Raw genomic sequence first — 18,777 nt, 5'->3', positions numbered from 1 at the left:
ATTAGTTTAGAAAGATATAGATGAGTTCTCAGAAAAAAATGAAGACTAAACAGAATATCACACCAAAAGAGCATTAAGCCCTAAAAGAATTGAAGGAAGATAATGACGTCATAATTAAACCTGCCGATAAAGGGGGTGGCATTGTCATTATGGATAAGCTCAAATATACAGAAGAATTGGAACGGCTATTGGCGGATACCAATACCTATCAACAACGGACCAAAGATCCGACTATCCAATATCAAAATGAACTTCATGATTTACTGGAAGAGGGTTTAAACATTGGTATTTTATCTAAAAAAGTTTGACAATCTTCACATTAAAAACCGTAATGTACCGGTATTCTACCACCTTCCGAAGATACACAAGGGCACCAGTAACCCCCCCAGGTCACCCAATTGTAACAGAAATTGATTCTAACACGTCAAATCTTTCAGGTTACGTTGATTTCTCTTTACAAGAATTGGTAACTAAAACAGAAGAGCCACTTAAAAGGACACCACAACAATTCTCCAAATTTTAGAACATATGGATTGGAAGGACACATATCTTCGGGACATGTGACGTTAGATTACTGTATACGTGTATAAGTCATGCGGATGGGTGCTCTCATTCTTACCATTATTTATGCAACAACACAGATTTAAAGAACGAACAAGTCAACTTCATTATGAGCGCCAGAGAGTACATCCTTCAACATAATTACTTTTGGTATGATGGGAAGTTCTACAATCAAATTGCAGGAACTGCAATAGGGACACACTTTGCCCCAAGTTATGCCAACTTGTTTGTGGCTAAGTGAGAAGATGAACACATATGGACAAATAACCCCTTTGAAAAGAACTTACAATGGTGGAGATATATAGACGATATATTTTTTGGTTGGGACGGAAGTAATGATGGACTTAGTTCCTTGACTATATTAATATGAATATATTGAATATGGAATTCTCAGCTGAAGTTAGCCCTACTCAGATTAACTTGCAACACGCCGGGCTATGCCCCAACATGCCCACCTCTCCTCCCCGATCTCCCGGAGCAAGCCTTGCCAAAGTTGGCAAGTATGAGTAAATCTTATTGCTATGCATATTTGCATTTCTTCAAGGGCTTTGTACACCTATTACAGTATAAGCAACAGGTTCTGCGCTGTAACAGAATTTAATTGCTCTGCGCCACATGAAGCACAAATATCAAAGGTCGTACAATGACATTGATACGGGCAATAATCATAAAAACACTGCTTAAGAGAAGTCTGGAAACATTTCCCTGAACGCCAGGAGCCAACAATCTGTCAAGAAGCACATTCTACAAAAGCATACCAAACATTTTAATTGCTTGGAATATTATACTGTACATAGTCCAAATGTCCTACATATTATACCAGTAGATTTCAATTTACTGTGCCAAACTCATTACACCATCAGAGTCTGCAGAGCTCCACCTCAATACACCATCAGAGGCTGCAGAGCTCCACCTCAATACACCATCAGAGGCTGCAGAGCTGCACCTCAATACACCATCAGAGGCTGCAGAGCTGCACCTCAATACACCATCAGAGGCTCTAGAGCTGCACCTCAATACACCATCAGAGGCTCTAGAGCTGCACCTCAATACACCATCAGAGGCTGCAGAGCTGCACCTCAATACACCATCAGAGGCTGCAGAGCTCCACCTCATTACACCATCAGAGGCTGCAGAGCTCCACCTCATTATACCATCAGAGGCTGCAGAGCTCCACCTCATTACACCATCGGCTGCAGAGCTCCACCTCATTACACCATCAGAGTCGGCAGCGCTCCACCTCATTATACTATCAGAACCTACAATGTCATACCAGTAGTGACAATTTCAGTTCACATGGAGCCTATTTTCTAGCTCCTGCTATGTAGAGTATAATCTACCAAATTCTACTTTCAGTGAGAATGAAGGGGGGGTAAAGCAGAAAGAGATGAAGTCAGAATAGTGAAACCTGTCTGTCTTTTAGGAGAGGTCTGAACCGATGTATAGAAAATTAGGCAGTAGGGATGTGGTATCTAGGTATACGACAGAAATGTTTGTCACATACCGTGTGGACTGTAGTGGATTCTCGGAAATCACCTAATCAGATTGTTGAAACCACAACACAGCTTTATTTGGTAATGGTGGTAGAGTTTATGTGGATATACAGATCACCAGATAGATGCATAAAAATCTGCACAGAGTTAAGCATGCAGTCGCAGGTTCTTCCAATGACTCTTCCATGGATCCCGAGCACTTGGCCAGAGAGTTACCCCTCTGCTGAAAGTCAGGGTCAGCGCAATAAGCATTTTGGCAGGTACATATAGTCACAAAGCCACAGGCTCCTATCGAATGACGGTCACAGCCTATACCTGGGTTGGAAGCAAAGTTCCTAATCCCCGAGCCACACACACTTCCAAATCCCAATGACAAATTATATTCCCCTAAATATTCCCATGGTGGAGGGGCAAAGGAGGGCAGACTGGGGGAGGTAGGTCTTATCACCACCTATCATACCAGACTATTTCCTAGGCATCCTCCCCCACAGTGATTGTGGGCCATTGAATCCCTGTTGAGTGGGTATCCATGAGTCTAATCCCTGTTACTGTTTGAACAATGACATTGTTGGCTAAACACAGACATCTCTTCTTCTCCTATCTCTAATTTATTAACAACCCACCTGGTGACAATTAAGAAAAACCTGTCTGGATTATAATTGAAAATTTCACTATTAACAAAAAATACGCAAGGCATACAATAGTGTATGTTAATCAAATGCACAAGAGTAACAAATGATAATAAAATTTGTAAGGCAGCGAGAAGGTAAAAGATTTTAGGCAGATGGGAAGATAGGAAGTAGGAACATCATATCTCCGGTAGACTCAAGAAGTTCTCCCAGACGACCATCCCGGATCCAGTTTAACCTTGTTGTAAAAAAGGGCCGGAATTAGTGGCATCAGGCCTAGACGGTCAAATCCTGATGACGTGTTTCGCAACCTGCTGCGTATGACGCAACAGTCATCACACAGCACGAGTATCCAGATTTAACCTATTCAACACAAACAGTTTGTGTCAAATTCTGTTCTCTTCAGAATAGAGCTTGTAGGGATTAAAGGTTGACATGGTCTCAACAGATTTATTCTTAGTGCAGAAGAGCAAATTTATTTACCTCTAGGTTTAAAGGACAAGAAGAAAGGTCAAGGTAATTAAATTAGAGAGATTTACAATGTCACCAGCTATAACAATGTTGATGTATGTTGTTTATCTCAAGGTAGCCAATGTGTATCAGAAACGTCGTTATCATATTAATAAACTGTAAATAAGAGTATAAATCCTTAAACTGTATAACAGAGGCTGTTAAGAGGTATAAAAGGTTGTATTTGTCTGCACAAGGACACACTTCTCTGAGTCGAGAGGTGTCCACGTCTGATGTGAATGCGATAAAGGCTTCACGTTTACTTCAGAAGACTTTGAATATACTTTTTGCCATATCAGTGTTCATTAGAACTGCTCAGATATCGGTGACCTACAGCCTTGTGCTTTTACATGGTCATAAAACTCCTCTGTAATTTATATATAATAAAAAGGTATATTATTTAGAACAAGTCACGGCATTTGATGACAAATGCCGTATTTTTGCAGATGACACTAAACTCTGTAAGGTAATAAAATCAGAGCAAGATGTACCTTCTCTACAGAGGGACTTAAATAAACTGGAGGATTGGGCGGCCAAATGGAATATGAGGTTTAACACAGATAAATGTAAGGTTATGCATTCAGGGATCAAAAACAAGAACGCAATCTATAAATTAAATGGAATTAATTTAGGAGAATCTAATGGAAAAGGATTTGGGAGTGCTCGTAGACAGTAGACTTAGCAACAGTGCTCAATGTCAAGCAGCAGCTGCAAGGGCAAACAAAGTATTGGCATGCATAAAAAGGGACATAGATGCAAGGGAAGACAGTGTAATTTTGCCACTGTATAAATCATTGGTAAGACCTCATCTTGAATATGCAGTACAGTTCTGGGCACCACTCTATAAAAAAGATAATTTGGAACTAGAAAGGGTTCAGAGAAGGGCGACAAAATTGATAAAGGGTATGGAGTCATTAAGTTATGAGGAAAGGTTAGCCAGTTTAGGCATGTTTACTTTAGAAAAGAGGCGTCTAAGGGGAGATATGATTACTATGTACTAATACATTAGGGGTCAATACAGAGAGCATTCATGGGAACTTTTTACCCCAAGGACCATACACAGGACACGCGGTCATCCCCTAAGGTTAGAGGAGAGGAAATTTCACAACCAGCAAAGGAAGGGGTTCTTTACAGTAAGGGCAGTCAATATATGGAATTCATTGCCAGGGAAGGTTGTGATGGCAGATTCAATAGATATGTTTAAGAAAGGGTTAGACAAACTTTTAGCTGAAAGGTGTATCCAGGGATACGACCGTTAATTAAAATGAAGGATAGTAGTGGATATAGGGTAAAAATAGGACTGCAATATTGAGTCTGGGGGGATTTTTCACAATTGAAACAGATTGGCGGTTGCTTACTCTGGATCAATTTCAAATATAAGTGCAGGATTGCAGGAGATCCAAAATAGGTTGGACTTGATGTACTGGTGTCTGTTTTCAACCTCATCAACTATGTTACATTGAAACGGACTTTAGATCATACCAGCCATCTCTCCCGGAATGTCCGGAAGACTCCCAGATTCCGGGAAGGCTTCTCGGACTCCCGGGAGAGTATGGCAACTTCCCGCATCTGCCCACTTCCTAGTGAAGTATTAGATAAAATTAGATAAGAATTAGATAAAAAAATGTGAATTGCGGCACTTGGCCCCCCCCCCCCCGCTTTAAAATTACGCGTTTGCGTCATTATGTCGTGGGGACGGGGCCAAATGGTGTGCTCTGCATGGTCACGCCCCCAAAACGCCTACGTCCCCCACGCAGCTCCCAGGCGCCGACGTTTGAAAGTCGGCAAGTATGCTTTAAATACAATGATTAACATGAAGCATATTAAGGCACAATATTCCATATTTGCACCTACTTAGAGCAAAAGGTCTTTGTTGAAATTTTTTGTGGAATTAGGATCCCCCCATATAGATATACACACAAAGGTTTAAAGTTTAAACTGGTTCTGTACAGTATAAGGAAACAGGAAAGTGAATTTATTTCAGCAGCTACAGGAGCGGCAGATCTTATCTGTTGTTAAACTACTTGTGTTTTCAGTCAAATTATTTCAACAGCAGTTAGAGTCAACCATAGTACGTGTGTATGCCATAAATAATTCTCTCAGCAGTCATAACAGTGTTTCTCAAACCCAGTCCTCAGGACCCCTAACAGTGCAGGTTTCCAGGTGACCAGTGATATAATTACACCACCTGTGGATCTGTTACATTGTGTCAGTCAGTAATGACTACACCTGTGCTAGAGGAGATAAGGAAAACATGCACTGTTAGGGGTCCTGAGGACCAGGTTGAAGGTATAGCACACTTGCCTACTCTCCCATAACCTCCAGGAGACTCCCAGATTTTGGGGTGTCTTCCCAGACAATATGTGACCTCCCCCCCGGATCCCTCTTCTTGTCCTTGTAAAGCAGTTCTCAGTTTTGCCCGGTGTTCCAAAGTGTCATCAGAAGATCACTATAAGGAACACATTAAGAATACCAGGCTAGAGGTTCATATATTTTTGGTATGTCCGGGCGATTGAAGTCAGTACAGCAATTGCTAGAAGGGTGGCTTAAGAAACGCAAAAGTGTAAAAGCACAAAGCAAATGCTATTTTGCAAGGTCCTATAATTGCACAGTTGCGCCATTCTAAGGGGAGGAGCCTGGATTCGCCAAAACAAGAGTTAGTGGGAAAGGATTATTGAAATGAGGCGAGACGGTAAATTTACCCCAGGGATGTTTCCTGCTTTGTAGGGGGGGGGGGGGGGGGGCGCGCTGAGGCGGGAGGTGAATGGGTTTATGGACTGACAGAGAGCAACAAGAATGGACTAGAGATTGGGGTATAGGGGAGTGACATAAAGATGATAATGGAGAGGATGATAGTGGAGTATATAGAAGGGGATCTGTAGTGGATTGGAGGGGGTGTTATGTCTAAGAGGGGTGTGATGTATCAAAAGAGGGCGTGGTCTATGTGTATAGTCTATTTATTCCAATGTATTACTAATAACCCTGTATATGCACTTTGTGGATCAATTAAGGTATAATTGTTTGTTGTGCACATTATTTGCCTAATTCATGACTGTGTACACTATATATTTGGAACTTCCCCGCTACTTTATTTATATGTATTATTGGGAGCACTTTAAGAGATACTCTAATATCGTTTGGTCCGGACCCGCTGCTGTTGGTGGAGGCCAGTCTAATGCTCACGTGATCTATACAGCCTTCATCCTGGAGGTGCCATATATTTATGTGTACTTTACTAAATTAAAGATCACTTGATCTATTGCCAGCTCCTCTATTTTTGTCTAGCGCTCTCCTACCCTTAACATAATATCAAAAACGTTGTGACATTTTCCTGGCTCCTAAATTCTAAAATATTTGTTGAGTCCAGTGGCAATATACCGTGATAAAGACGACTGAAGTGACTAGGAATTTTATTTCCTTTTCAGTGATGATTTCCATCCTCCCATACCGGTCTATTCTCCCTGAATTTCTGAGAGGCTCCCGAATTTCAGCAAGTCCTTCTCGACCCTGGAAGAGTAATCTTCCTCCCGAATCCCCGCGGGGGCAGGGCTTAATAATGCAATTTGCATAATCAGGTCCCGTCCCACCAATATGCAATGCCGTGAATATCAGCATTTCATAGGGGGAGAGGGGGGGGGCCTCATCCTGAGATTTCGCTGTTATTCGGATCTTTGGAGAAAGGGGGGGCATGATAATCAGATAGGATGCCTATTCCATGAAGTCACAGAATATCCTGATCGTTTGCTGTTACACAGCCTTAAAAGAAATATAAAAGAGAATTACTCTACTTACTAAAAAAAAATCCCAATCTGATAGAGACCTCATTGAAACATCACAATGTTTAATCACAAACCAAAGACATTTTCAATATTTTACACAAGTACTGTAATAATTTTAATGAAAACAGATACTGGAAAAATTGCAGGGGTAAATTTGACAGCACGGTGGCTCAGTGGTTAGCACTTCTGTCTCACAGCGCTGGGGTCATGAGTTCAATTCCTGACCATGGCCTTATCTCCCACACTCCAAAAACATACTAGTAGGTTACTTGGCTGCTATTAAATTTACCTAAATCTCTCGGTCTGTGTGTATGTTAGGGAATTTAGACTGTAAGCTCCAGTGAGGCAGGGACTGATGTGAGCGAGTTCTCTGTACAGCGCTGCGGAATTAGTGGCGCTATATAAAAATAGTTGCTGATGATGATGATGCCCCCAGTAGATTAAGACCATATTATGGTATTTCTACAAATATTTTATGGATGAACACAAAAATGAAATATGGTAAAACCGATCTATCATTTCACTGCATCAATATCACCTTCTCATCACCCCCTAAATAAGTGATGGGTAACCTGATACACTTCAAGGGCCACATGCGAGTCCCTGTGGCCTTCAAGAGGGCCGTGTACCATTAATCTCAGTAAGATGTTAAATCAGTAATTTTAATGAAAGAAAGATACCCATCTGTAGTAACAAATATATCTGACATAAAAGCAGGAAGGAGCGGGGGGGGGGGTGCAGTCGAGGGTCCAGAGGGTCACATCCGGCCCTAGGGCCCCCTGTTGCCCATCACTGCTCTAGATAGATAGATAGATAGATGGCTTTACAAAACCCAATCAATTGTTCAATGTCACTAATGTGTACGTCCATCATTTATAGTCAGCAACTTTTAATCAGTGCACGTTCTCTTACTAAGTGGCATTTCAATTACCAAATCTGTTGTTGCAAACTTTATTATACACCACGCCCAACCAATTATGTGACGCCCAACCTCATTCCTCATCTAGCACAATCATTATCACATGAAATTTCCCTTTCCACTTTCTATTCAGTAACACTCCACCTCAACTATTAAACACCAGACCCAGCAACCTGCCGTCTTTGCTCTGGACACCCATTTCCGTACTTTACTTAGTATTTTTGAAGGGTTTGACATCATCATCATCATTTATTTATATAGCGCCACTAATTCCGCAGCGCTGTACAGAGAACTCACTCACATCAGTCCCTGCCCCATTGGGGCTTACAGTCTAAATTCCCTAACATACACACAGATTAGGGTCAATTCGTTAGCAGCCAATTAACCTACCAGTATGTATTTTGGCGTGTGGGAGGAAACCGGAGCACCCGGAGGAAACCCACACAAACACGGGGAGAACATACAAACTCCTCACAGATAAGGCCCTGGTCGGGAATTGAACTTATGACCCCAGTGCTGTGAGGCAGAAGTGCTAAACACTTAGCCACCGTACTGCCTTTAGATGTGACTTAGGTAGCTATTCTCAATTCTTTCCTGTTCCTCCCCAAAAATTAAGAGAGCTAATTCCAAATAAATGTTTCTCAAATGATTTTTCTGTCTCCAAAATTTCTGCATGTATTTAGCTCCAGAGTCTCTTAGGGTTTTTGATTCGCATTATCGCTGATACAACAGATAAGACAAGAGCTGTCCCTTTCAAGCCTCCTCCACTTTGTTTTCGGACTTCTAGGAGACGATTAATTAGCCCTACAAATAAATCTAATAGAGCTACGGCCAGTTAAACTGATATTCATGGGCTTATTTCCCAAACAGGTTCAAGGGGTCTCTTCATAAACAGGACAGTGGTTTCTTATGTCAACAGAATGAGAGGTACATTCCATATCGATCTCCAAGAATCTCTACTCACAATGTATTCACCAGGGGAGGTGGCAGATTAGTTAACTCACCATTCCCTAGACACAGCGGTGCTAAGAATCCTTTTTCAATCAGTCTATTGTGGAATTGATCAGGCACAGGATACGGAGGAGCCTAGTATGTCTGTTTTCCTGTCCGCGTTATCTTAATCCAGTAGCCTGTCTAAAATAGGACACCTCACAGACATTTTTGTGACCTGCCAGAGACCATTTAAGAATTTAAGATAGCACGGTCAGAAGTTGGATAATCCCTATTTTGACTAATTCGTGGGGACACTAACTTCGAGTACACATACTGCTTGGACTTCAGCAAAACCTGACTGATGTGAGTTCTCTGTACAGCGCTGCGGAATCAGTGGTGCTATATAAATAAAGGATGATGATGATGATGATGATGTCTGCATTAGGAGCAGAAGAGAACCAGAAGAGCCAAAAATGAAGCACCATTTCGCAGTCCAGCTTGAGCCACAAGGGTGGAAAAGGCTAAGACAGCTTCACAGCCTTACATTTTTTAGGGTTCCAGCGTTACAGATCCCAGTGAGAGAGGTTTCCTTGTCCTTCATCCCTCAGCTACTGTTTACTTTTTTTATTTTGGTTGTGTCATTGTGCCATCTTTATATGTCATATTTCAAGAAAAAATTCCAGCAGCGGTTCCAAGACACTTCATTACAATTGTGTCCTTCTATGCTCATGCGCTCTCCCGTTCCTTATTTGCTTTGCTTCTCTCGGAGCTGAAGGCCGTCAGTGAGCGCCCAAAGACGCACCGAACGCCTGTGTGATCGCAGCCCTCTCTCCGTGTACGGCAAGGAGCAGTGAAGGTTTTCTTGTTCGTTGTCTCTCGCTGCTGCAGAATTATATCATCATATATTTATATAGCGCCACTAATCCGGGCATTTGTCATCTATGCATCCTATTTCCCTAAAACAAAGGAAGTTTTCGGGTCACAGACTCCTGCAGCTTGTACTTACTCCCTCTCATACTTTCATTGTTGTACCAATTTTAACCTACTATTGTTATGTTTTGCTTTATACTTATTTGAATCACTGCATGTCCATTGTATTTGAATGATTTAATGTTAAAATCATTGTATTCAGTCGGACTGTCAGACTACATTCAGCCTGTTCTTTCTCACTGTTAAAATGCCTGATGAATAAGCTACTGTAATTCATTACCAGGTAAGATCACTGTTGCCGTATTGAACGGGACAAACCTCCTAACCCTCCAGCCCTACTGGGACGAAGTGATAGAGCCCTCAAATTGGGAAAGTTAGGAGGTATGAAAATAAAGGACCCCATAGCTTACTGGTGAGCAGACCCAATGCCAATATAAGGAAAGAGCAGCTTGCGTTTTGAGGCTAATTGTACTCATCCCAAACCTCACCCTTTGCTAGTCAGCTGGGGGTAATATATACCCAGCCTAGAGGACAAGACAGCACCAAAATTGCTCAGATGCGCTCCAAGGTGGGAGACGATTTTCAATATAATCAAGACTCTTTCCTAACAGTATATATATATATATATATTTGTATTTTGTTCATGGAGCATCACTTTGGTTAGAATAATGAAAGTACCCCAGAAACTCTGCCTAGATATGTAGCAATACAAACATTAGCACTTAAACACTAAAAGGGGGTCAATTAGCTTGACGCAATGTACTCCTGCTCGCACTTCTGCAGGATCGCTCATTCTTTTGCCCGCATATTTATAGAGGTGCAAACAAAATTTAAAACAGAATATTTTCAGGCTGACATTGAGGGCCTTAGAATTGAATCTACCCCTATAAATATAAAACTGTGTGCAAAAATATATCTACAGAAGATTGATAACTACGCCCTGCTTAAAGCTATGATTTTACAGACATATAATGTATTTTACAGGTAAACCAGCAGGATTTACGGGAGTGGTTTAGACAGAGACAGGGAAGATGAGTAACAGAAATAAAGCAGGTATCACATTGAGATTTCACTAACAATGAAACAGGTTTTGCTGCCTGCTCTGTGCTATTTATATAACGAACACACCTTTACCTGCTTGGATGTAAGAATGCAAATCAACTATTATATAAAATAATATTGTCTCTTTGGCACTTTTGGAAAAGGGTTCTGCAACTGATGCAAATCCTATCTAGAAAAACATAGGTAGGGGAGAGGCAGTAAACATCAGCAAAACTTTTCAGCAACGTTTGAGCTTCTGTAAATTGACATGTTTCACGGCTAATCATCATTTTGTGACGTTGAAATGAAAAACTATGAAGGTGTATTTTAATTTATTTAAAAAAAAAAAAAAAATACAAAATTGAAAAGATTTGTAAATTGCTTAGACAAAAAAGGATTGATGAGCAAATTTTGGAAATCCCCAAAAGCAAGATATCTTTCAGCTGCTTACTTTTAACTTTTATAGCATGCTACTACTGAAGAGGGAATCATCATTCCTGAGACACAGACATCCACATTTTGAATTCTAAATTCCGTCCAGTCGGGTGTATCCAGGCAACCGAGAGAGTGACGATCGCCCCCCCTAGCAGGGGCTTGCTGCCGGTGGCTGCACACTGTGCAGGTCCGTTCAGCAGTGACAGTGTGCTGCCCGGCTGCTCTGGTTGTGTTTTAAACACAGTCAGAGCAGCGGGGCAGCACACTGTCACTGCCGAGCGGACCTGCACATACTGTGCAGCCGCCGGCAGCCTTAGAAATTAGAAAGGGGGCGGGGCCTAAATTGCCCCCCCTAAAATCGCCCGGGGTATAGCAATAGTCTGGATCCGCCCCTGATGAGAGGCCAACTTGAAGTCAAACATAGTATAAAAAAAAAATTTGCTCCATCATAAAACGATACCTTGGGGAAAATGTATCAAGCCGAGAGTTTTCCGGCGGGTTTGAAAAACCAATCAGATTCTAGCTATCATTTATTTAGTACATTCTACAAAATGACAACTAGAATCCGATTGGTTGCTATAGGCAACATCTCTACTTTTCAAACTCGCCGGAAAACTCTCAGCTTGATACATTTACCCCCTAGAGTCTAAGGGGCGAATTCAATTGTTGGCGTTACTGGCCAAAGTAGCATTGCGCACGCACTATTACCGTCAATACGGTAATAGTGCACGTAAATACTGTTATTACGGTACCTTTCACACTGGATTTCAGCTCACGGCTCAGGGAGTTGCAAACTGAAATCCGGCTTAGTATTACCGTAATAACGGTAATACTTTACGCCGCGGAAAACAGGAACAATTGAATATGCCCCCAAGACTGAGCATACTAATTGTTTTCATAGCAATCTGACACAGTACTATACAAATCCTTTTACTGCCTGGATAGTCACGCTGATCTGCTCCTAAAAGTATATTTCTTACTTTGGGTAGAGGTCATATTGAGCTGCTGGGTCACCTAGTGGTATTTGGGGCTGCTATGATTATACATTTGCCAAAGCAAAATTACATTTCTGCTGATGAATTGATGGAACATATAAGTGGAGTTTAATCACATGCATAGTACTACTTCCTGTGTCCTGCAAATGTAATCACCGTGTAAGCAGAAGTAGCCACACAACAAGCCCTCGATTCATGCAACTGTAGTTTCCTTTTGACTAAACGGTTGTTGTTACCACACCAGAAGCTTATCCCAAACTAAGAAACAAAACCCTTTCTTTGGTTGAGTCAAGTCTGCTGCATTAATTTGCCCTATAAGCATAATATATCTTTTGGAAATTTCAAGAATGTAACTAACTGTATCTATCAACCAGCCAAAATATTCTAATAATGACAGCAGGCTGTTAGATATCAACACTGGTTTGTGCTATCATTGTACCGTCGGTTTGCCCGATTGTCATTATTATATATGGGATTATGTATCCCTACTGTACATTATAAGAGTATAAGAAGTCACAAGGAGTTATGCAACCATATCAAAGCACAAGGCAGGTTACTTTTATACAGATTATGGAATACCAAGATGACTTGTGATATCCTTAATAGCTTAAGAAATTATGCTACTCCGCATATAAGATTTCTAGGCGCATCAGGAGTGTTGCATTATGGGAAGTAAACAGCATGTGTTAGAGATACCAGATGGTATGTAATAAAAAAAATCACATCCTGATAAACTGGGACATAAGCTTTCTTACAACTTCCTTGTGAGATTTAACCATATGATATTCAAACAACTTCAAGGTAACCGACCTTAACACAGGTATTAGCCATACCCAGTCACCAGCATGATATTTCAGAAGGGATGGGGTAAAGTCAAGTTGAGTGTGACATATATAGTAATAAACGAACCGCTGTCCCATTTTTTCTGTTTGGCATATAGTAGTGTGTAAAACAGGTTACGCAGGGCTCCTATGTATTCTCTTTCCCCCCCTCAGGACAGTCCCACTTTTTCCCAGCCGCAAAATTATAACGTTTATTATCCCCATCATTCAGAAGCCAAATGGCTACAGTGAAGCCACAAACATACAATATAGAATGTGATACATGCTCCAGCTTATAACTCCCCCCCCCACCACTGGCCCAAACCATTTTCCCCTACTGACTCTATGAGGGAGATTCAATTCAGCGCGAGGTGCCACCGAACATCGCCTAGATGTTCCGATGAGCATACTCCCCCATATTACTTCTGCGCCCCACTATGGGACGTGAGGAAAAGTGAGTGGAGATTCCAGCCTGAACATTGAGGCGCATCTAACCCTTTATATTTATAATAAAGACAAGTTATGAATACATTTTTTATATATATATATATATATATATATATATATATATATATATATATATATATATATATATACACACACATACACACACACAGAGACAGATCACATATGTATAAATAACATATGGTGAACAAGCTTTAATTAAATATCACTTATGGCATTATATGTAAAACCATTAAATGGGGGGGGGGGGGTTCCAAATTATTTGGAAACCCCCCTTTAAAAATCACGTGTTAGCCATCGATTGGTCCATCCTCACACAATGCATAAAGTGATATATGGTCCAGAGTGGTAAGATATATACAGGGCTGGGACCTATATAAAGTACACATCGTGATCTACATGACAGCTGATTTATAGTCCACCACAGAGCACATATAGACTGTGATATATGGCCCATCCTCACACAGTACAGTCAGCCTCATAGTGCATACACTGGGATACATGGTAACGTCTGATGCAGTATATAATAGAAGGTACAGCCCCATGTAGTGTGGACAGTGCAGGAACCTATATAAAGTAATCATCATGACTATATCCTACGGTACATACATTACAGATCACATATAGTAGGTCTCTTACTAGTGGACAGGAACCTGCAGTTCACCATGGCTCTGTGTACTTGGGCGGCCGCTCAGTGTCCGTGGAGCCCGGCAGGAGGACACAGGTGAGTATCGGTGAGCACAGATCTCTCGGCTGCTCTGCGCATGCTCGGGGAGTGTATTACATCCCACGCCCTGGAGAGACAGGTGTGACGGCTCCTGTGTGCGGACAGGTGACTCCCTCCCCCTCCGCTCTCACCCGCAGCCTCCTCCAGTAATGCACCTAGACTATCGTGATATAAGCCAGGTGCTGCTCCCACCCGCAGCCTCCTCCAGTAATGCACCTAGACTATCGTGATATAAGCCAGGTGCTGCTCCCACCCGCAGCCTCCTCAAGTAAACCAAGACTATCGTGATATGAGCCAGGTGCTGCTCCCACCCGCAGCCTGCTCCAGTAATGCACCTAGACTATCGTGATATGAGCCAGGTGCTGCTCCCACCCGCAGCCTCCTCCAGCAATGCACTTAGACCTGCACTATATCGTGACATGAGCTCCCACCCGCAGCCTCCTCCAGTAATACACCTAGACTATCGTGACATGACTCAGGTGCTGCTCCCACTCGCCGCAGCCTACTCCAGTATCGCACCTAGACTTGCACTATGGTGACATGAGCCAGGTGCTGCTCCCCCAGTAACCTGTATATCTGCTCTCCCTCCAGATCACCGACTCTGAGCTCCGCAGCAGTGACATGTGCTAAACTGTAAGTACGTCTCCATGGTAGGAACTAATCCCACCCAGTGAAAGCGCACACATCCCTCTTAAAGGGCAACGCTGTGATGTGTGCATGAGGCTAATTCGTTGTTCAGCCTCCTCCTAATGTTCATCTGCAACTACAATTATAATTAAATATGTCAGTCGGATTGACTAGACGGATTGGGACAGGCTCAGCACCCGTCACCCCCAATACAGCGCCGGCCCCTGAACCATCATGAAATTAGGTGCTTAACTGTTTTTAGAGTGCATCTAGCCACCAGTTATAGGAAAAAAACACTTCCATAAATAGCATCATTTATTATTTGTTGGTGCCTCTACTTGCATATATATAATAACATGGGCACCTCTGCTGTCTGAAAGGGTAACATGGCAGTGAAGTGCTGTGGAATTAAGTGTAGAAAAAATACTAATTAAATAAAAACTGATTGCAAAAAATCAGCTGGTTTCACAGATAAACCAGTTTTGTTTTTTCCTTCAGATACAAGAAGTTCACAATGACACATGGCAGCTAGTTATAACTAGGGATGAGCGCACTCGGATTTATGAAATCCGAGCCCACCCGAACGTTGCGGATCCGAGTCGGATCCGAGACAGATCCGGGTATTGGCGCCAAATTCAAATGTGAAACTGAGGCTCTGACTCATAATCCCGTTGTCGGATCTCGCGATACTCGGATCCTATAAATTCCCCGCTAGTCGCCGCCATCTTCACTCGGGCATTGATCAGGGTAGAGGGAGGGTGTGTTAGGTGGTCCTCTGTCCTGGTAGATCTCGTGCTGTGCTGTTTAGTTCTGTGCTGTGCTGTTTAGTTCTGTGCTGTGCTGTGCTGTGCTGTGCTGTGCTGTGCTGTGCTGTGTTCTGCAGTATCAGTCCAGTGGTGCTGTGTGCTGTGCTCTGTCCTTCTGAGGTCAGTGGTGCTGCTGGGTCCTGTGCTGTGTCCTGTTCAGTCCAGTGGTGCTGTGTCCTGTGCTCTGTGCTTCTAAGGGCATAGTTATTTCCCCAATATTCCCCTGTGTTTAAAAAAATAAAAAAAAGTTTTTTTAAAAAATACCAAAAACTACTTTAATTTTTTTTAATTACCACAAAATTTGCACAACCAATCCTGCAGTATAAGCCCATTGGTACTGCAATATTACCAAGTTCACACATTCAGCAGTAAAAGTCCAGTGGTACTGCAATATTACAAAGTTTACACATTCTGCAGTATCAGTCCAGTGGTGCTGTGTCCTGTGCTCTGTCCTGCTGAGTTCCGTAGTGCTGCTGGGTCCTGTGCCGTGTCCTGTTCAGTCCAGTGGTACTGTGTCCTGTGCTCTGTGCTTCTAAGGGCATAGTTATTTCCCCATTATTCCCAAGTTTTTAAAAAATAAAAAAAAAGTAAAAAAAAAATAAAAAATTTTAAAAAAAAATAAAATATATAATAATTATAACCAAATTTGCAAAACCAATCCAGCAGTATAAGTCCATTGGTACTGCAATATTACAAAGTTCACACATTCTGCAGTATCAGTCCAGTGGTGCTGTGTCCTGTGCTCTGTCCTGCTGAGGTCCGTAGTGCTGCTGGGTCCTGTGCCGTGTCCTGTTCAGTCCAGTGGTGCTGTGTCCTGTGCTCTGTGCTTCTAAGGGCATAGTTATTTCCCCATTATTCCCAAGTTTTTAAAAAATAAAAAAAAGTAAAAAAAAAAAAAAAAGTAAAAAAAATAAATAAATAAATATAATAATTATAACCAAATTTGCAAAACCAATCCAGCAGTATAAGTCCATTGGTACTGCAATATTACAAAGTTCACACATTCTGCAGTATCAGTCCAGTGGTGCTGTGTCCTGTGCTCTGTCCTGCTGAGTTCCGTAGTGCTGCTGGGTCCTGTGCCGTGTCCTGTTCAGTCCAGTGGTGCTGTGTCCTGTGCTCTGTGCTTCTAAGGGCATAGTTATTTCCCCACTATTCCCAAGTTTTTAAAAATAAAAAAAAAGTAAAAAAAAATAAAAAATTAAAAAAAAAAAAAATATATAATAATTATAACCAAATTTGCAAAACCAATCCAGCAGTATAAGTCCATTGGTACTGCAATATTACCAAGTTCACACATTCTGCAGTATCTTGTGCTACATATAATGGAGACCAAAAATTTGGAGGATAAAGTAGGGAAAGATCAAGACCCACTTCCTCCTAATGCTGAAGCTGCTGCCACTAGTCATGACATAGACGATGAAATGCCATCAACGTCGTCTTCCAAGCCCGATGCCCAATCTCGTAGTACCGGGCATGTAAAATCCAAAAAGCCCAAGTTAAGAAAAAGTAGCAAAAAGAGAAACTTAAAATCATCTGAGGAGAAACGTAAAGTTGCCAATATGCCATTTACGACACGGAGTGGCAAGGAACGGCTTAGGCCCTGGCCCGTGTTCATGACTAGTGGTTCAGCTTCACCCACGGATCTTAGCCCTCCTCCTCCTCCCCCCCCCTACAAAAAATTGAAGAGAGTTATGCTGTCAGCAACAAAACAGCAAACAACTCTGCCTTCTAAAGAGAAATTATCACAAATCCACAAGGCGAGTCCAAGGATGTTGGTGGTTGTCAAGCCTGACCTTCCCATCACTGTACGGGAAGAGGTGGCTCGGGAGGAGGCTATTGATGATGTAGCTGGCGCTGTGGAGGAACTTGATGATGAGGATGGTGATGTGGTTATTGTAAATGAGGCACCAGGGGGGGAAACAGCTGATGTCCATGGGATGAAAAAGCCCATCGTCATGCCTGGTCAGAAGACCAAAAAATGCACCTCTTCGGTCTGGAGTTATTTTTATCCAAATCCAGACAACCAATGTATGGCCATATGTAGCTTATGTAAAGCTCAAATAAGCAGGGGTAAGGATCTTGCCCACCTAGGAACATCCTCCCTTATACGTCACCTGAATAACCTTCATAGTTCAGTGGTTAGTTCAGGAACTGGGGCTAGGACCCTCATCAGTACAGGGACACCTAAATCCCGTGGTCCAGTTGGATACACACCAGCAACACCCTCCTCGTCAACTTCCTCCACAATCTCCATCAGATTCAGTCCTGCAGCCCAAGTCAGCAGCCAGACTGAGTCCTCCTCAATACGGGATTCATCCGAGGAATCCTGCAGCGGTACGCCTACTACTGCCACTGCTGCTGTTGCTGCTGTTAGTCGGTCATCTTCCCAGAGGGGAAGTCGTAAGACCGCTAAGTCTTTCACAAAACAATTGACCGTCCAACAGTCGTTTGCCATGACCACAAAATACGATAGTAGTCACCCTATTGCAAAGCGTATAACTGCGGCTGTAACTGCAATGTTGGTGTTAGACGTGCGCCCGGTGTCCGCCATCAGTGGAGTGGGATTTAGAGGGTTGATGGAGGTATTGTGTCCCCGGTACCAAATCCCCTCGAGATTCCACTTCACTAGGCAGGCGATACCAAAAATGTACAGAGAAGTACGATCAAGTGTCCTCAGTGCTCTTAAAAATGCGGTTGTACCCACTGTCCACTTAACCACGGACATGTGGACAAGTGGTTCTGGGCAAACGAAGGACTATATGACTGTGACAGCCCACTGGGTAGATGCATCCCCTTCCTCAGCAACAGCAACAGCTGCATCAGTAGCAGCATCTACAAAATGGCTGCTCCTGCAAAGGCAGGCAACATTGTGTATTACAGGCTTTAATAAGAGGCACAACGCTGACAACATATTAGAGAAAATGAGGGAAATTATCTCCCAGTGGCTTACCCCACTTAGACTCTCATGGGGATTTGTGGTGTCAGACAATGCCAGTAACATTGTGCGGGCATTAAATATGGGCAATTTCCAGCACGTCCCATGTTTTGCCCACACCATTAATTTGGTGGTGCAGCATTACCTCAAGAGTGACAGGGGTGTGCAGGA

The 18,777-nt window shown here is 42.4% G+C and overlaps 1 protein-coding gene across 2 annotated transcripts in view; it reads right to left on the bottom strand.

Annotated features, from left to right (window-relative positions):
- FAM3B (FAM3 metabolism regulating signaling molecule B) overlaps positions 1-14,496 on the bottom strand; it is a 52,939-nt gene extending 38,443 nt beyond the window's left edge. The window contains exon 1 of one of the 2 annotated variants that reach the window (XM_075197275.1): positions 14,151-14,496. In XM_075197275.1, the coding sequence (XP_075053376.1) occupies positions 14,151-14,178 (28 nt within the window). In that variant the 5' untranslated portion in view covers positions 14,179-14,496. The other variant, XM_075197276.1, reaches the window with a different exon arrangement.
- Positions 14,497-18,777: the final 4,281 nt, after the last annotated feature.

This window comes from Mixophyes fleayi, chromosome 2, assembly GCF_038048845.1.
Source record: "Mixophyes fleayi isolate aMixFle1 chromosome 2, aMixFle1.hap1, whole genome shotgun sequence".
Taxonomy (NCBI): Eukaryota; Metazoa; Chordata; class Amphibia; order Anura; family Limnodynastidae; genus Mixophyes; species Mixophyes fleayi.
Note: the sequence above shows the minus strand (reverse complement) of the source record. Positions and strands in the feature narration are given on the sequence as shown.